Consider the following 20,913-nt stretch of genomic DNA (forward strand, 5'->3'; position numbering starts at 1 on the left):
CAGAGTAGCAGCCGTGCTAGTCTGTATCCGTAAAAAGAAAGGAGTACTTGTGGCACCTTATTTGTTAGTCTCTAAGGTGCCACAAGTACTCCTTTCTTTTTTCTTGTGAATTCTTTAATGTTCCATTTTATAACATTGAAGAATTATAGTCTCTTAATTACACGCTGTGAGTGGTTATCATGATACATTTGTAATACTGAATTCTTCAAACTGTTAGTAAAAACAAGATCACACATCAATTTGATAAAACACATACTGGAACATTCTGAAAATCTAGCTTCAAAGTTGTAAATTAAGAACAGAGTTTTCCCACTGTCAGTTAGTTACTGCAGCTAACTGCACCTCTGACCCCTCCTGGTCTCTCCAAGCGCACCCCCTAAGGTCTCAAGCCATCACCTGTTTTAGGATGGGATCATGATTCTCCCATTCCTCCTGGTACTAACTGTGGTTATTGCCGCAGGTCTGACTTAGGCTCAGACCCTGCAGCTCTGTTCCCTCAGGAAGCTGTGACAGTGGTATCCAACAACCAAACAGTCGTCTTAAAACAAAATATTTAGTTAGAATCAAAGCATTTAAGAGAAAACAAATCTTAAAAACAATAAACCAGTCTACATGTGTGCATGCCGTTCCCTAAGGCTTACCATTCCCTGTATCTGGGAAGGCCCAGCTCCTTCAGATTCCTCCCACAGTGGGTGTACTCTGTTGACTTCACCTACCGCTGTAGCGCTTTAGTGAAGTCACTCCAACGCCGACAGGAGAACTGCTCCCATCAGCATAGTTAATCCACCTCCCTGAGATGTGGCAGCTATGTCAACGGGAGAAGCTGTCCTGCCAACATAGCGCTATCGATACGGGGGGATAGGTCAGTATAACTGCTGCTTAGGGATGTGGATTTTTCACACCCCTGAGCGATGTAGTTATACTGATATAGGTCTGTAGTGTAGACCTGGCCTTTGTGTCAGCCTGTCTCCCTGGACATCCTGGACATCCATGTATAAGCAGGGAAATATCAAGTAGGAGTAGGGATGTTATATTACCTCTGTATTTGGCACCAGTTTAACAGCTACTGGAATACTGTGTACAGTTCTGGTGTCCTCAATTCAAGAAATACATTCATAAATTGGGGAGAGTTCAGAGAACAGTCACAAGAATGATTAAAAGATGGGGAAACTTTCCTTATAGTGATGCATTCAAGGAGCTCAATCTGTTTAGTTTAACAAGAAGATGATTAAGGGGTGACAGGGTCACAGTGCATAAGTACCTATTTGGGGAACAAATAATTGATAACTGACTCTTCAGTCTAGCTCTAGCAGGCAGATGTATAGCAAGATCCAATGGCTGGAAATTGAAGCTAGATAAATTCAGACTAGAAATAAGGTGCAGACTTTTTACAGTGAAGGTAATTAACCCTTGGAACAATTTACCAAGCGATGTGGTGGATTCTCCCTCAATGGGAATTTTTAAGTCAAGATGGGATGTTTTTCTAAAAAAATATGCTGTAGTTCAAACTGGAATTAATTCAGGGAAGTCCAAAGACCTGTGTTATGCAGGATGTTAGACTAGATGATGATAATGGTCCCATCTAGTTTTATATTCTATGAATAGTCTAGGGGGAAATTCAGTTCTGATCTTTCACACATTGGCAGGGTTCACAGGAGATGGTTTGGGGGATGTGTGGTGGGGCATACAGTATTGCTATCCTAGCTAGTGTCAGCTGCAAGAAACAACTTGTGTGCTAGATGCATAGGGCTAGCTACACATTCTTACTGGCAGACCTTTGAGGTCAGGCGTACCAGCCAGCGTGTTAGCCAGTTCCTTCTCAGTAACATGTCCTGCTGTTGTGAAGAGAAAAGGCTGTAAATCTCTTATAAAGGTCCATTTTGGGGCTCATTGTTAGAAAAATCAGAATGAAAATGCTCTATGTGATGGGCTTTAGCAAGAGGACATATTAAGTAGTGCATGCTAATAAAACTAAGAGCTTGATTCTGAAGCTGCCCCTGTGTACTGTAGTAGGAGTTCTGCATGTGGAGCTGATGCAGACTCAGGCAAGAAAGGGAGAAAATTACATCACTTTCCCTTCAGGTTGCAGTTATCATTTTAGTTTCACTTTTGTATCCAAAAAGTGCCATGCATCGCAAATAGTCCCATAACTAAACCTTGTCCTTAAAAATTCCGTTCAGTTTAATTTGTAAAGAAAATGCAATCTGTGACCAAAAAGGAACACAAACTGAAGCAAAAATTTCTAAAGTCTAAAAAATGAGCAGCAGTAAAATGGATGCAGAGAACATTATAAAACACAAATACAATACTTGTAAAAGAGAGATTAGGCAGGAACATAGTCATATGGAGAAATGGGCCTGAGAGCAGAGAAGGAGCAGGGAAACTGAAGCTAAAAGAGGAGTAGCTAAACAAATGAATGTAGAAGAGAGAATATCTATCTATCTAAAATAAATAACTGCATCTCTGTTGATATGGAAAAAATGGATTTTGGAGCTCTGCAGGTCGGGTAGAATCTGAAATAGCCATAGAAGCAGCAGCTCATACAGGCCTAAGTAACAACACTATTTATTTTTAGTATTGTGCACATAAGATATCCATTAGATCATCATTATGGTCAGGTTGCAATCCCAGAACTATAAGTATCTCTTGCCACATAAGACCCCTTTAGATGGGTATTTACAGAGTTTAATATTATTACCAGTGACTTCAGGAAATGTGTAATGTATCTGCTAACCAGTTTTTTTTTTTTAAATGAGGGAATAGAAATGACAGTGGCAAACGTCATGACTGATAACCTTTAACTGCTTTGTGAGTTTTGTTCATATTCTACAGCTGAATATGGGGAGGCAGGGGGAACTGGAATGAATATGTTTGGAAATAGGACTAACAAAGGGAAATAGAATATCATGTTCTATAGAAAAGTAAACCTTCATGCCTTTAAGAAAAGGAGTACTTGTGGCACCTTAGAGACTAACCAATTTATTTGAGCATGAGCTTTCGTGAGCTACAGCTCACTTCATCAGATGTTTACCGTGGAAACTGCAGCAGACTTTATATACACACAGAAATCATGAAACAATACCTCCTCCCACCCCACTGTCCTGCTGGTAATAGCTTATCTAAAGTGATCAACAGGTGGGCCATTTCCAGCACAAATCCAGGTTTTCTGTGCTGGAAATGGCCCACCTGTTGATCACTTTAGATAAGCTATTACCAGCAGGACAGTGGGGTGGGAGGAGGTATTGTTTCATGATTTCTGTGTGTATATAAAGTCTGCTGCAGTTTCCACGGTAAACATCTGATGAAGTGAGCTGTAGCTCACGAAAGCTCATGCTCAAATAAATTGGTTAGTCTCTAAGGTGCCACAAGTACTCCTTTTCTTTTTGCGAATACAGACTAACACGGCTGTTCCTCTGAAACCTTCATGCCTTTGTGATTATTTTTTTAAGACCATCATTTACCAGCAGATTGAATTTAGGTATTTAAAAGAAGGTATCTGAGGGAAGTTGCAAGCACTTATGGTCTTAAATAAGTATTGCTATTGTGTATGACATATTTCATTCTATGACCTACAAGGGAGTATATAGAATTCAAGAACAGATTGAGGACATTTCAATTTAGCAAATTGTCTCTTGGTCAGGTTTACAGTACTATCAGAGTGGTGACTCCTCTGATAACATGTAGGGCTTCCACATAATTTCTGAAATGTTACTGGGACAGACTAGGTTTGATAATCCAGTAAAATTCATTATAAATTCTGAAATTTAGTGCTCTTCCCAGAGTGGTAACACCAAAACAAATTTATGACATTTGGGTACATGGTATCATAGCAGAATAGATTCTTGCCTTTCTCTTGAGGATGCTTTGATTCTTTCTTCTGTGATACACGTGTTTACATCTCTAATCCATATTGTCACTACAGTAATTAATCATCCTGCCTTTGATCTTCATTTTCACAAGCTCATGCTGAAGGCAAGATACTGAGGAAAAAATGAAGCAAGATAGAATGCTAGTATTTGGGTTTTAAGCCTTCCACCTACCTCATAAAGCTGTATCTTTAACAATGGATACAAATTAATGGCCAGAGGCAATAACTAGTTTTATACCAAACCTGGTGTGGGATTAGTTTTGTCTTGACCATTATTCATTCTTGAATTCTGGTATGTTTAGAGTGGCAAAATAAAAGGTCACAGATGTAGCAACAGAAAATGCAGGAGCCTGCCATGAACAAACTAAACCTAAGAATAGTAAATAGGCAGAGCTGGGCAGGAAACGGATTTTCTGTCGCATGAGAAATTCAATGATTTAAAAAATAACCTCTGTTCTGGAATGGCATGAAAACAAATTTGATGTTTTCTGTGAAGCAAATTTTTAGATAAAAAGTATTTCAGGTTGGTCAGAATATTTCATTCTGATTTTGACCTAATTTTATATTGTATCATAATATACATTTTAAAAAATTGAAATTAAATGTCATTTTGAAATTGAAAATCAAACATTCTGTTCCAAAAAAGTAATAAAGGAACTCTTTCCATTGACCTCAGCAGGGGCTGGTTCAGGCCATAGGTTTATACATGGATTTAGGTGCCTAATTCTAGGCACTGAGGTTTGTCTTGGCTAGAGATTTTACAAAAAGCATTCATTTATCTATCACATCCTAGTGTTTGCTGTATACCATAGTTGTTTTAAAATATCTGTTTATATTACAACCGTTTTGTCTGAGTATCATGGTCCATATTATAGTTACATTAACCTGTTTAATGTATTTATATGGACTATATTTGTTTCCCTATTTTGAGATTTTTTTTTAATAACTGTTTTAATCAGAAAGTTCCTGTACTGACTAGTTACACTTGACTCAGTGTTGTTACTACTGATGTATTTGTTTAAAGGCTTGAATTTTTTTCAAAAGGCAACTGTCAAGGGCTGAGTCTGTTTTGGGCCTGTGCTGGGGGTGCCCCCATGGGGTCAGAAGAGACTTGGCTCTCCGCTCCAGGCATTGCAACCTCCGGGGTTACAGTGCTGCTCAGGTTTGGCTCTACCTCCCTGATTGGACCAAACTTTGCGAGTGGAGTTGTGACCTGGCTCACGGGATTGCAGTGCCACTCACTCAAAATTTGGCCTATCTGGACTGCTGTCATCAAAAAGGCTAAGCCAAACCTAAGTGGTGCTTGGACCCCAGAGGTTCCCGTACCTGGAGCAGGGAGGTGAGCCCAGCCAGCCCCATGGGACAGGAACCACAGGAACTGCCACGTGACCCTTTGAAACATTCTGGTGACCCATTTTTGGGTCCCAACCCACGGATTGAGAAACCCTGCTCCAGATGACATCTTTGATCAGTATGAGGATCAGACCTCCAGGAATGCTTCAAGCAGGTCTCTGTAATCTATGGGGAAGCCACCTTGGAACACTCCACCCAACAATTTCCCCATTTTGAGTTATGCAATGAAATTACTTACTGGGTGGAGTAACAACCTTATGCGAAAGAGTCAGAATCCAGTTCCACGTTCCCAAGCCTGCTAGACGAGAACCGTTGAGACTAGCACATTCTGTCCGATAGCCAGACATCGGGGTAAGGCAAAGATCCTTGAGAGTCTACTGGCCCAATTCCTTTTGCTAGGAATGTTTTGGGAAGTAGCAGATTTTTGCCAGTCCTGCTCAGACTGCAAGAATGTAGCCCCTAAAGGACAAAGGCCGGGGTCCCTTGATTTCTCTCCCCCTCATAACAACCCTGCTTGAAAGAGTGGGGACTGACATCATAGGACCCTTTGAGAAGAGTGCTTGGGGCCACACTTACTTTAGTACCAGTTGACTATGCCACAAAGCACTCAGTGGCTGTTTACTTATGGAACACCTTCATGCTCACCCTCACGTGGTCTCCCCTCAGAACTGATCACTGATCGGGGGCAAACTTTGTCCCAACTGCTTCAACGGGTCTGGTCCCTCTTAAAGGTTTGACCACTCTGGATCTCAGTCTGTCATCCTCAGACCAATGGCCTAGTCAAATGGTTTATTAAAACCCTTAAGTCAATGCTGTGAAAGTTTGTTAGGACAGAAGTCAGAGACTGGATCAATTGGTGCTGTACCTTTTATTTACGGTACAAGAAGTACTGCAGGCATCTACTGGCTTCTTCTTTTTTGAACTTCTCTACAGGAGACAACCCCAGGATATTTTAATCTGGTCAAGGTGTCATGGGACACCTAGCCTACCAACTCATTGAATGTCCTCCAATAAGTCCTGCAAATGAGGGAGAGGCTGGATTGTCTCGGTCACTTCGTCTGCGCCAACCTATTCCAGGCCAAATAGAGCCAGGCCTAGCTGTATAATCAGGGAGTTAGGATGAGGGTATTCCAGCTGGGTAACCAAGTTGTCCTATTGCATCCTAGCTCAGAGAAAAATGTCTAGCCAAGTGACGGGGCTCCTGTGAAGTCGTTCAGAGGGTAGGTCCAGTTGATTATGGTGTTTGCTGCCCAAAGCAGTGATGAACAAGGCAGATCTACTGTGTAAATCTGCTAAAGCCTAAACTTTATCCATCCAGAAGGAGAAGACAAAGATTTGGGACCCTACTCCTGGAACTGGTTGAGGTAGGAGATAAAGGGGTCCCATTTAGGGAGGGGCTGTCCATAGGCCAGAGAGGTCAATTAGAGACCCTCGTGTGAGCATATCAGGATGTATTTTTTCCCATTTCCAGGACAAACCTCCCTAGTGACCCACCAAATTCATATAAAACCTAGAACCAAGTCCAGTTAAAAGATCTATCCAATCCTGGAGGGGTTGAAGTCCCAGTTCACGCAGGAGAAGATGTTAAAACTTGGCATGATTGCAGGATTGAGAAGTCCCTGGTGTAGTCCAGAGATCCTCATCCCTGAACCGAAGGGGACTATTCAGTTCTGCATAGACTTCCACCAAATCAGTGCAAACTAACTTCAGTGCCTACCAGATGTCCTGAGTTAATGACCTGTTTGATCAGCTCAGCTAAGGCCAACATATCTCTGCATTAGACTTAACTAAGGGCTATTGTCAAATCTGCTCTCCTCTAATTCCTAGGCTAAGACAGCCTTCTTGTCCCGCATAGCCTTTTTCAGTTTATTAATACGCCCTCTTGTTTACGTGGAGCCCCAGCCATCTTTCAAAGACTAATGGACCAGGTTGCAGCCACATCAATCCTACGCAGTGGCCTACCTGGAAGACATGGTAGGCTATAGTTGGGATTGGCCAACCCACCTCAGGGACTTAGTCACAGTCCTTTAGGCCCTACAGGATGCCAATTTAACAACAAACCCAAAGAAATGCACATTAGTGAAGTAAGCTAACACATACTTAAGGTATCTTTTGGGAAATGATAAAGTGCAACCGTTTGCCGTCAAAGTGCAACCCTAGCCAACACATCCATTCTGAAAACAAAAAAGCAAGTTTGGGCACTTCTGGGGCTGGCGCGGTGGTATTGGTGATTTTGTACCCAAGTTTACATCTCTAGTGGCTTCCCTTACAGATCTTGTTAACAAAGCAGCTCCTCGGCAGGTCACTTGATCTCTCCAGTGTGACCAGGCATTCCAAGACATTGAAAGGATTCTCTGTAATAAACCAGTACTGCGTAGCCCTGATTTTTCACAAGAATTTATTTTACAAATGGATGCCCTACACCAGGTCCTGGGGGTGGTACTGTCCCAGTAATTCCACATTCAAGAACATCCTATTCTGAATATGAGTAGGAAATTCCTAGACTGTGAAACCTGGTATTTGGTCCTCCAGAAGGAGTGTCTAGAAATACAGTGGGTGGTGAAAGCCCTGCACTATTATTTGTTTGGGACTTCCTTTCTTCTTGTCAATTACCACGCAATGCTCCAATGGCTCCAGACAATGAAAAATTCAAATGTCTGGGTTACCTGTAATGTACCTTGCCTTCAAGCACTATTGCTTTCATACAGAGCATAGTCCCGGCAAGAACCACTTTCTGTCCAGGATGAACGAAGATGGCGAGCCACACAGTGAGTTCCCTGAGAGGCCTGCGCAGAGCAGAATCAGTATGTGAGAGGGTATGTCTACACTGCAATTAGATACCTGCAGCTGGCCCATGCCTGATGACTCAGACTTGTGTGGCTCTGGCTGTGGGACTGTTTAACTGTAGTGTAGATGTTCCTGCTTGGGCTGTAGCCCAAGCTCTGTGACAACCTCCCCTTCCTACGGTTCTAGAGCCTGGGCTCCAGCACAAGCCAAGACAGCACTACTATTAAACAGCCCCACAGCCTGAGCCCTGTGAGCCCAAGTCAGCTGGCACAGGCCAGCCATGGGCTTCTAATTGCAGTGTAGACATATGATGAAAGAGCAGAGGGAGTGAGGGAGCTACCTATAGAAGTCTTGAAGCTTGGAGCAGGTTTGCTAAATGAGTTAACCAGAGACACTTGGTTCAAGGAGGGAACCTCAGGCAGCTGGTACCTTATAAGACAGCAGAAGCAGTTCTTGAAGAGGGCTGACTCTGGGAAGTCTGTCAGGGAGTCAGCTCTGAGTAGGGCAGCTGCATGCTGAACCCAGAATGGATCACCTCTGACGGACTGATAAAAGGAGCCTGTGAAGAATCTCTTTCACTCACCCAGGCCCTGAGGTCAGAGCCGTGCCCCAGGACAGACTTTTGAAACTTTGAGTTTTAGGCTTGGTTTATGCTACAGAGTTAGGTTAACACAAGGAAGCTTACATCAACCTATGGAAGTGTCTACACTTCAATTTTGCTCCTGTCGACGTAACTGCCCTGCTACACCAACTTAACTCCACCTCCTTGAGTGGCATAGATTCAAGGTCAATGTAGTTAGGTTGATGCACTGTCAGTGTAGACACTGCATTGCTTATGTTGATTGTTACTGACTTTCAAAAGCCTTCCCACAATGCCCCACACTAACAGTACAATTGATACAAGTGCTCCTGGTGAGGATGCTCATGGCTAACACAAGGAGCAAAGTGTAGACACACACAAGTGAAGTAATTACTGTGCTGGCAGTATGCTGACCTAAGTTAGGTTGACTTAAATTTGTAGTGTAGACATGGCCTGACTTTTGAGTTCATTTTGTCTAATAAACCCAGTCCCCACTTAGGGTGGTGATTGGATGAGCAAGCATGTGGCATCTGTAAAAGAGCCTGGAGGACAGAATAAATGTCAGGGCAGTGCAGAGGCACTCCAGTCACAAGGTGGTATGAGGGCAGCCAACTCATTTATGGGGCCCTGATGGGAGGCCCTTGGTGCTACAGAAGTAGTACTACTGTTAATAATTCTGTGCAGGCAGTTACACTGTGCATGCAAATACCAATTTGCATGTGAACTTGTGGTAATTGAATCTGCAAACTGTGCAAGCAGCAGCACACCTGATTTTTTGAAACTCAAAACAAGTTGAAAGGCCTAAAGTATTTTGGGGCTGGGAAAAATAGTTAAAAACAGGAGACTCTTCTGCAGATTTCATATACAAAACCTGTCACTCGATCTGGGAGAATGCTACATTATCCGCTATCATTAGTTTATTATTTTAAAGTCTAGTTAGGATCAGGACTTCATTGTCCTAGGTGATGCACAAACACATATGGAGATAGATTCCCTGCTGCAAAGATAATTTAAAAGGTACAAAAACCTAGACTTCTTAAAGGCTTTTTCAAGGCCATAAATTCTTCCGTCAGATAGGAACTTTCATAAACAAAATGTCAGGTCCTCTTTTTTTGTGTTGTTTATGATGTCAAGTTGCTAATCTTGCATAAAGTTCTTCCCCAACTAAAGGGTGTTGGCTGAAGCAACTCCCATATGCCAAAACTGTGTTCTGTTGCAGTAGATCTTAATTTCAATCAGCTGATGAAACAGATGTGTATTAAAGTGGGAGGATTAGACAGCTCATCATGATGAGTACTGCATCTTCTGCCTTCTCTTTGTAGTTTAACTATAGACTAACAAGAGTTGGTCCCTTGTTTCTTGTGTCCTCAATCAGTCACTGACCCTAAATCTGAGCTTTCTCTTCCCCTCACCCCCAGATGGTAGGAAAGGACAAAGATTTATTTTTAATTAGAGAATTTAATGAATTTACCCCTAATTCTTGTTGAATTATAGAACAAAATGAGTGAAATTTGGTCTCTGAAAATTTACTACAAAAATGTCTCCATTATTTGCCAAAATATATTAGTTTACTTTTAACAGTTAAATATGAGAATGAAAAAGTATATACCCTGGAAAAACATTCAGTACAATAAAATTAATGACTGAAACATTAAAGATAAACAGAATTGCATAAACGATCTTACATAAGCTGTTTTTTTAAAAAGCATTAGATATACAAGATAAAGGAATACAACAAAGTTGATGCAACTCCAAGTGGGAAGCACTATTTGAAAATAAATCATTTCTATAACTTTTATAACAGATATATGTATACTTACTATAACCCGTAATCTGTTTAATATATTGGGCCAGATCCTCAGATGTTGTAAATTAGTTGATTTATATCAATGGAGGATCTGGCCCATTAATTCTACTGTTGTGATTTTAAATGACTACTATCTGTTATATAGGACCATGTTGATTTTGTAGTGTTGAATCATGTGAATGCAGTAGTATAGAGAAGCATGTAAAATAAGTATTTTAAGCCATTCTTTCCACTTATTGGGAAAATAAAAAGCAAAATTACATAAAAATAACACCTTAGATGTTTGTTTGTTTACGTCATTCTGGTAGTTTTGTCCAGCTTTTAAAGTTTGAGGTACATTCAAAAGGATCATAGTAAAAGATATTTGCGTAATGATTTCAAAAGAGTAATTAAAAAAAATGACACTAGAGCTGCTTCTTTGACATAATCCTCCCTGTGTAATGTATAAATTAAAAGAAAAGTATACAAAATATTTGTAAAGGCTTGATGTTGTTCCTCTTGAAATCAATGGCACCAGCATCTGTGCCAAAACATGTAATGATTCCGTCTTCCTTAACTCTAACAACAATATGTGAATTGCTCATCCAACAACCTGTCTGGGAGGGGAAAAGCAAATTATTGTTGTGAAGTTGAGCTCATTTCCTGTTCTCTTATTGTCTTATTGTGACAATAAGCATAATACTGTTCTGTGGCACAAAACTCCCCCAAAGTGTGCCAGGCTTTTTAGTTTAACAATTGCCCTACTATGTTCCAGATATTTGCAGGCCCTTTTTCATTAGGAGTTTTCCTAGGACAGCTTGGGCCTGTAAATTAAAACTAGGTGGTATAACAAACAGTGGTATGTATTCAAATGACATTCATGTACCATAAAATAAGGAAGACTCGGCAACATGTTTACCACTTAATTTATGTTGAAGGTTTAAGGTAGATAAAGTTCTGTTTTCTAGATGTGGAATATAAAGTTCTGTATTTATTGCTCTTATCAGGTTTGGTAAATAATGGTACTTAATTTTTCATAGAAATCTAGGATTCAGCCCTCAAATGCTGAGTATTTACTGCACATGTTATATGTGAGGTGTGTCACGTCTCACTGACATTAGGAGATGAGGGTGCTCATAGGATAGAAGGTGATCAGTACCTTTCTGATTTGAGCCCCAACTGGTGCATTTTCTTCTGAGAACATTAAAAACTACTAAAACTCTGAAATCAGTATTGTAATCTGTTAGAAACTGAATGGTTACATCAGTTACATAGTAAAGGATTCCTTCCTCCCACCTCCTGCAAACACGCACTTTTTATTGGATTAAGAATCAACATATAAATCAAACAAGAAATGATGTCCTCATCTGTGATTGCAGAATCCCCATCCCAAAAGGAGAAAGGTGAAACCAACACTAGGCATGATGTATGCACATTAGCTACTATGCTTGTGGTGTTTATTATTTGGTATTAAGTTATCATAACAGACAGTATATATTAATAAACACAAAAAGAGACAAAACCCTGCTGAAAAATAACATGAGACAGAAGAGAAAAAGAGGGGGAGATGGGAAGAAATTGTGTACTGTTTGATTCACATAACCCTCATATGTTGATTTTTTATTTAATGCTAAAGGATAGCTAACTAACCAATGTTAATTAATAAATGTGCAAAGAGCTTAACCCAGGTTCTTTATGCTCAGCTTGGATATTAGTGAAGATATGCAAAATATGCAAATCCCATTTTTCGTAGTACCGTTTCTCTTCTTTCATTATATGGAATAAAGAGTCTTAAACTTTTTATACTGCAAGTGAACCAATGTTTTATTTTTATTTTATTGAGAGTGGCAGGACTATCCCAAATGGTGATTTTATAGAGTTCAGATATATTGGAAATTAGGAATATCAATATGATGTGTGTCCTATTCAATTCTTCTATAAGTAAACATTCTAGAAGGCATCTGATTTTATACTCAAGCTTACTTTCACAATATCTGGGTCACATTTTTGTGGATTCACAGAAAAATGTTCAGTAAAATGCCTCAACAGAAAAACAATTGGGAGTCCGTGATTGGACACTAGGAATGAACTTGGCCCTAAATCTTTTTTTAAACAACCTCCTTATGTCTGGCAACATCTGAAAGACAACAAGAAATAGTTGTTAATCACTAGATTTTATGTTGGTCTGGAATCAAAGGAACAAATACTACTTACTACATATGCAGGGATGAAAGAAAGCAAAATTCCAGGTGTACTGACTCACTGCTTTGCTTATTTATACATTAAATTGAGCTAAGAGGTGATGCAAGGAGCTGCCAGGAGAGGCAGAACAGCAATTATAATTGCACTTTCGACAAAGAGCATTATTAATCATAACTGAAGAATTACAGTTCAGAATTCTGCATCTGACATGTATTGCTGCTTTTTTAAATACATCGGGGCATATTTGTTTACTGGTTTAGCTAATGTGAAAAACAGCAGAGTGCCCGGCTGTGGAAAATGGGGACATAGGGCTGTAGCAATGCAAAGTGACCATAGCTTCACTTATGAGCGGCCACTGTTAGAGGCAATAGCACTCAAATGGTGACTGCTGTCTTTACATTTTTTATCAGTCTTATGAGTACAGATTGGATATTGTGCCACAACTCCAAATCTCTTCCATTATCTTCTCACAAATGATGAACTCTGCTGTAGATTTTGGAGTTGAAGGCCCTTCTACATCGTTTTCTCCTGCTCATTTTTTAACTTTTAGAGAAACTTAGGAAAACATCCTCCTCCATTAGCCAACAAAAGAAACAATAGAAATGGTTTTCTACAATAAACATAACCTCTAGTACAAAAGGTCACTTAATATGGTAACTAAGAAGGAAGTTAGACAAAATTCCTGTTAATAAGAATGGGAGTTCCGTGGATAACTCAATCTTAGCTCTGTCAAGTGCTTCCTGTGGGATAATCACCAGCTGCTAAATCCTTGCTCCTTCTGTTTTCTCCTCTTGGCTGTATGGATTACTATCAGAACATTCATCTCTCTTTCAGGCTCCAGAAGACTAGCTTGACCAGGCTCAGAGACATTGCTTGGGGACTTTGAGTTTAGGCGCTTGTAAGCCAGGGTTCCTGAGGTAAAGGCCTCTTAAACAGTTATTTTAATTTGTCTGACTGTTCTTTCATGTGACTGAAGCCTCTGTCAGCTATTCCTAGCTACAATTAATGTTAATAATAAAATCATCATCAGTATGTACTAGTAATAATACAACCTTTATCTTGTGGGACCCGAAAGCAACTAGTAAGCTTATAGGGTGACGGTGCACCAAGCTGGAGCATCAGAGGATGATACATATATATGTTTGAGATTTTATACAATATTTTACATAGTTATGCTACTATCCTTTGCACTAACTTGCAAGAAGAGGGGACAGGGCCATTTGGTTATTGAATGTGACAAGGGAGCACCAAAGAAAGTATTCTGGATTGAAAAATTCAGTGGAACATATATTCTTTCCTATGGAGTGAAGTTTTAGGCTATTGCCTCCCAAACAATCAACAGAGAACTTGCTGGTGGTCTGTCCCTAAAGAGCAACCTGGTCACATGATGTTGCCTCTCCTCCTTGACACCAACTCCCAAACTGTATTAAAAATAGCTACAAATATATTAAAATGATTGCCTAATATCACTTTTCTATATAAGCAATTGCTGTAGTAGCCAGAGGGTTGTTAATGTGAATGGGTGAGAAAGTGGTCCCTATGATTACAAATGGAAAGTGGTCTACAACGTAGTAGAAAGTTTTGCAAACCCCTTACTTTTGGCATAGAATTTGAGTGATTTAACTGGCTGTGACTAAGTAGCAGATTACACTCCTCTGTCCCTTCAACCTAACCTGGGAACACATTAAGACACCAAAGGGGAAGTTTAAGTGCACTCACATCAGGAATGAAATTAATTCATTTTGCTTTATTACAGCTGCAGGAAATGTCAAACCAAGGCTGATGACAACTGAAAATGAGTATAGAAAGGGATTATTCTGCACAAATATACATAAAGTCCTATTTGAAAATATGGTGGTTGTCTCTATTGGAAACTGTGGTGTTTTGAAAGTTGTGTTAAAATTGTGATTTATTACTTTAAATGATCAAAGGTCTTCAAATTTCCTGCTCCTGCTTGCCCCTATGGGTCTTCCTAGTGAAGCATGAGATCTGGGCCTGGCAGCAGCCAGACCAAGGTAAGCTGTGGTCTGTTTTGAGAGCAGTCTGCTTTGTATCTCCCTGGTTTGTGCATGTGTTACTATTCTGAATTCCAAGAAATAAAGTTAGGTTGCATTTTCCAGCAAGAGTATTTTTATGTTTATCTAACATCTCTCTTTGTATGCTGTGCCTGTAACAGAAATTAGTTTAGGCCATGAATTATTATAAGTAATGTTAATGTATTTTAGGCTTTCCTTCACTCCACCTATTTTCATTATCTAATACTAATTCCTTCCTTGTCACCCTGATAAACACAGGACAATCATACTGGCATCAATCGTACAGTCTGGTTTTAACAGAAGGGGAATGGGTGATAGCCCTACCCTGTTTCCAGCGCCTTTGAAGGCTGACATTACTTGCCCCCCGCTGGAGCGAACAATGCTAAGGTGGTGGGCAGCGGGGGGCTTCCCCGCCAGGCCTCTGGCGCTCTGCCCCAGGCTGGCCTGCAGTCGGTGGGGGCGCGGCGCACCTGCCTGCGCTGCTCCCCCCCCCCCCTCCCCCGCGCGCGCCAGGCCGAGCTGGCAGCCTGCCAGCGGAGGCGGCGGGGGGGGAGGGGGGGAGTCAGGTGAGCCGCCGCCGCTCCAAGGCGTGTCCAGTCCCGGGCGCTGCCCGCGCGGCTACTAATCCCCGCCCCAGCCCAGCTCGCCCGCACTTGCTGCCCCGCTTCCCAGCTCCCGCCCAGCTCCGCGTCTCCGGGTGGGCTCCCCGCGGGCAGCATGTACGGCGACCAGCAGCAGCTGCAGACCCAGGCGCTGCCCCCGCACCTGCAGCAGCACGGGGCGCAGCACCACCGGCCCCAGCCCTGCTACCACACGCTGCCTCTGCCGCTCCGCCGGCCCCGGCCGTGCCCCGAGCCCCTGCCGTGCCACGACCCGCCGCCCCTCCAGAGCCGGCCCAAGCCGTGCCCCGAGCCGCTGCCGAGCTGGCCCAAGCCGTGCCCCGAGCCGCTGCCCAAGCCGTGCCCCGAGCCGCTGCCGAGCTGGCCCAAGCCGTGCCCCGAGCCGCTGCCCAAGCCGTGCCCCGAGCCCCTGCCGTGCTGGCCCCAACAGTGCCCCGAGCCGCTGCCCAAGCGATGCCCCGATCTGCGGCCCCTGCCCTGCCCCGAGCCGCTGCCCCACCATCAGCATCAGGACGGCAACGTTGTGTACGAGCGGGTGAGGACCTATAGCTACCCCGGGGGCAGGCGGGGGCCGGTGCTGGAGCTCCCTCCGTGCTCCCCCAGGGCGGTGTCCCCGCTGGAGACCGCGCCAGGCCACCAGCATGTCATCTGGAGCCGCGACCCGCCTCAGCAGGTAGGTGGGTCTCCCTCCCTCCCGCCTTCGGGATTTGGCCGGGGGCTCGTTCGGCTGCCTCTTGTGCTTCTGTAGACTTGGGCCTCTGCTACTTCCTGCTGCCTGGGTGGCTGTGCGTGACCGAGCGCGCGGGGGAGGGTTTCATTGACTAGTTACTGTGTGAATGGGGGGAGTGATTGACTAGTTACTGTGTGTGTGTGTTGGGCTGGGGTCACTGACTGGTTACATTGTGGGTGGGAGGTCACTGATCCACAGGCCCATTTACACAATTGTTGCTGAGGGACTGATGAATCATTGAAATTCAAAATTCCTGTATATGGCTATTCCTGAAGTGCGTCATTCAAGGGCTACTATGCTTCTAAACAGATTTGCAAGCTGCATGGGAGAGTATTTTCTTTTTTGGCATTCACCAGTAGGGGAGAGGTGTATTTAGCTTTCACCATAGATCTATTGACATGCAGAGAAAAGGTAATTTACAAAAGAGTTCTGTAGGGGTGTGAAAAGAAAAGGAGTACTTGTGGCACCTTAGAGACTAACCAATTTATTTGAGCATGAGCTTTCGTGAGCTACAGCTCACTTCATCGGATGCACGCGGTATGCATCCGATGAAGTGAGCTGTAGCTCACGAAAGCTCATGCTCAAATAAATTGGTTAGTCTCTAAGGTGCCACAAGTACTCCTTTTCTTTTTGCAAATACAGACTAACACGGCTGTTACTCTGAAACCTGTAGGGGTGTGGCAGCTTTATGAATGTGGTGTAAACAGGACTGAATTAAAGTATGAGCACTGATGATTATCTGCAGCTGAGAACTGTAACAGGCAAAATCATTAGGTTTAGAAGTGTTTTGCAGTTTGTCCTGGGATTTCTGTTCTTGTTCTTGTATAAGAAATTATGTATTATTTCTGTACTGTAAAGATAAATGGATTATGAAATGGATAGATGGACCTCATAAAAGCTAGTGACTGCTTTTGGAATGAGATCAAAACCAAACAGTACATTAAGATACCTTTTTGTGTCCCAATAGTAATTTTTATTACATTGTAAGTATTAAAGAAAAGCATTATACACAGGGCATTGCTGAAATTATGCTAAGCAACCTGTTTGTTATCTATGTGTGAAAAGCTATATGTAACTGTAATGTATTTTCACAATCCAGGTTTTTTATGATTTTCAATTTAAATTCCACTTTTTCGTATCTTAGAATAGATGAACTACATTTGTATTTGTTCAAGCTTTCTTTAGTAATTCCTATCTACTGTTGTTGACTACAGGACTACAAACAAATAAACCCCCACAATATTTCAGTTCAACACAATTCAATAAGGACAAATGCAAAGTACTCCACTTAGGAAGGAATGATCAGTTGCACACATACAAAATGGGAAATGACTGCTTAGGAATGAGTACTGCGGAAATGGATCTGGGGGTCATAGTGGACCACAAGCTAAATTTGAGTCAACAGTTTAACACTGCAGCAAAAAAAGCGAACATCATTCGGGGATGCATTAGCAGGAGTGTTGTAAAAAATAGCATGAGAAGTAATTCTTCTGCTCTACTCTGCATTGAGTAGGCCTCAACTGGAGTGTTGTGTCCAGTTCTGGGTGCCACATTTCAGGAAAGACTTGGACAAATTGGAGAAAGTCCAGAGAAGAGCAACAAAAATTATTAACAGGTTTCAGAGTAACAGCCGTGTTAGTCTGTATTTGCAAAAAGAAAAGGAGTACTTGTGGCACCTTAGAGACTAACCAATTTATTTGAGCATAAGCTTTCGTGAGCTACAGCATCCGATGAAGTGAGCTGTAGCTCCCGAAAGCTTATGCTCAAATAAATTGGTTAGTCTCAAAAATTATTAAAGGTCTAGAAAACAAGAGGGAAGACCTATGAGGGAAGATTGAAAAAATTGGATTTGTTTAGTATGGAAAAAAGAGAAGTAAATTGTGAGGGGACATAACAGTTTTCAAGAACATAAAAGGATGTTACAAGGAGGAGGGGGGAAATTATTGTTGTTAATGTCTGAGGATATGACAAGAAGCCTGCAGGAGGTTCAGGCAGGATATTAGGAAAAACTTCCTGACTGTCAGGTGGCTAAGCACTGGAATAAATTGCCTAGGGAGCTTGTGGAATCTCCATCACTGGAGATTTTTAAGAGTGGGTTAGACAAACACCTCTCAGGGATGGTCTAGATAATACTTAGTCCTTCCATGAGTGCAGGGGACTGGACTAGATGACCTCTCTAAAGGAAATCTACTTGAAGTTGAAAATGCACAAATCAATTTAAATAGATCAGACTAGTAGTGGTAGCCCTCTTTCCAGAAAAGTTGATTATAAAAAAAAATAGCAGAACAGATACCAGTATGATATTAAAGACCAGTAGGTCTTCCATGAGGTCAAAGAGCAGAGGAAAGATGTAGTTTTTATTGTGCAGCTGAACTGATTTAAATATTTTGTAGTGGATCCTGATATATATATATAATAAAGAAGCAGATGCCTTCTTAATTTATAGCTACAATTGGAACAGCACAGTAGCATAGAGTGACACTACACAGCAAGTATTAGTTATTCCGTCAATCTTCTTTTCTCACTACTTCAGCAAATACATCCATTTTCTGTGGAAATGTTGTGTCTTATCTTTTACAAAGTTAACATTTGTTGATGCTATTAGCGACAGAAGTTCATGGAGCTGTGTCAAGGTTCCTTCCCCACTCTGAACTCTAGGGTACAGATGAGAGGACCTGCATGAAAAACCCCCTAAGCTTATTTTTTCCAGCTTTGGTTAAAACTTTCCCAAGGTACAAACTATTTTACCTTTTTGTCCCTGGACTTTATTGCTGCCACCACCAAGCGTCTAACAAATATAACCAGGAAAGAGCCACTTGGAAACGTCTTTCCCCCCAAAATCTCACACCCCCCCCCAAGCCCTACACCCCCTTTCCTGCGGAAGGCTTGATAAAAATCCTCACCAATTTGCACAGGTGAACACAGATCCAAACCCTTGGATCTTAAGAACAATGAAAAAGCAATCAGGTTCTTAAAAGAAGAATTTTAATAGAAGTAAAAGAATCACCTCTGTAAAATCAGGATGGTAAATACCTTACAGGGTAATCAGATTCAAAACATAGAGAATCCCTCTAGGCAAAACCTTAAGTTACAAAAACAGGAATCTACATCCCATTTAGCACAACTTATTTTATCAGCCATTTAAACAAAACAGAATCTAATGCATATCTAACTAGATTGCTTACTAACTCTTTACAGGAGTTCTGACCTGCATTCCTGCTCTGGTCCTGCAGGGCAAAAACAACACAGACAGAGAAACCCTTTGTTTCTCCCCCCTCCAGCTTTGAAAGTATCTTGTCTTTCTCATTGGTCATTTTGGTCAGGTGCCAGCGAGGTTGTCTTAGCTTCTTAACCCTTTACAGGTGAAAGGGTTTTTCCTCTGGCCAGGAGGGATTTAAAGGTGTTTACCCTTCCCTTTATATTTATGACAAGCTGCAATAAAATTTTGTTTCATAATTTCTTTGTAGTGCTGATGAGATGTTACTAAAAGTGAAATGTCTTCCCTGTTGTGAATTTGTTCTGTTTGTGTAACTTCTTATTGTGGATTGTTTAATCTATCTATTGTGATTTCACTTAGTATAATATCTGTCATTGCTGTGGGATAGGGCTTTTGTAAACTCTGGAAAACAGGGCATTTTACCAACAATGGATGTGAATGTGTATATAATGCTGATTACCCTCAGCTCTGCGTGAATGAATGAGTGTGCTCACACCTTCCTGGATAATTTTACTAATATTTGAGTTTCAAAAGAATTTTAGATGTCATCCTGTTCAGAATGTTTATGGCATTGGGATACACATCTCATTTTTAACGAATTTGTAGATTTGTGTTTGAGCTAAAAGTCTTTGGACCTGATCTTACAGACTTTACTCAGGCAAAACATTGACTTTAGCGTGAGCTTTTCCTGAGCAAGTGTTGCAGGATCAGGATGGTCTGGTATGAAGTGTGGCAATTATCTGAAGTATCTGTTTATGCCTGTGCATAATCTCATAACATAGATACAGCATGCATGTGATTGATTTTTTTTTTTTATTCTACCTTATTTCATTTTATTCATGGGTAAGAATAACGCAAGTGTGATTCTAGGAGTGATGGAAAAAAAGATTTCAGTGCTTAGAAAATTAACGTTAGTTTTTTTTTCTGGGTAACTTCTGGTTGTAATCCTTCTGTTGTCATAGAACTCATAGCAGATGAACAATTTTCCATTTGGAGCATAGGATTAATCTAAATAGGATTTTAGTTTAAAATAAAGAGGGCCCCTCTTCATAAGTTGCCCGCTCATTGACCGGTATTTCACAAATAGTTTAGATTGGGATGTGTAAGAACTGACAAATTTTAGCTGCCTCACCATGTATATGTTGTAAAGTGATTTCAATCTGAATATATATTAGGCCAGTTCCAGAGGCAGCCTAATCTTTAGCAAATGCAGTCAGTTTGCTACAGACTGCTTCCTATCCCACAGAATCATATCTTTTATAATTATTCACAACAAAATCATAGCATATCCATGGTGTGCAGGTAAATATTTAGCCATGAATATTGGAGATGGATTGGATGGAATATTTCAGATTATGTTTATAAATAGTGTTGCAAATAAATTCTCACAGGATTTTTGCACCAAATATTTGACTATGTGGGTTAACTAAATACATGTGTAAAAGCCCAATCTCACAAACACAGATGTACAGTACAGTATTTGAGTAACTTCAGTGGGACTACATCCATGAATGAAATTACTTGCGTGCATCAGTGTTGGCAGAATCTGGTCAAAAATGTTCAGGTTACCCTTTTGCCAATCATAGTGTCAGTCCTTAAATTTAGAAAACATGTCCCTAGGGAAATATAGAATAGTTCAATTTTTACTGATTAATTTTTTACCTAGTAAGCTATCAAATGCATAAGTTAAAGCTAAAGTAGGTGCCTATTTATCCAAAAGTGTAAATAACTTGT

General features: G+C 41.3%; 1 protein-coding gene across 1 annotated transcript in view; it reads left to right on the forward strand.

Annotated features, from left to right (window-relative positions):
* Positions 1-15,225: 15,225 nt before the first annotated feature.
* POF1B (POF1B actin binding protein) overlaps positions 15,226-20,913 on the forward strand; it is a 46,038-nt gene continuing 40,350 nt past the window's right edge. The window contains exon 1 of the mRNA XM_048863128.2: positions 15,226-15,905. Within this exon, the coding sequence (XP_048719085.2) occupies positions 15,330-15,905 (576 nt within the window). The 5' untranslated portion in view covers positions 15,226-15,329. The remainder of the gene's footprint in view (positions 15,906-20,913) is intronic.

Source organism: Caretta caretta, chromosome 9 (genome assembly GCF_965140235.1).
Source record: "Caretta caretta isolate rCarCar2 chromosome 9, rCarCar1.hap1, whole genome shotgun sequence".
Classification (NCBI taxonomy): Eukaryota; Metazoa; Chordata; order Testudines; family Cheloniidae; genus Caretta; species Caretta caretta.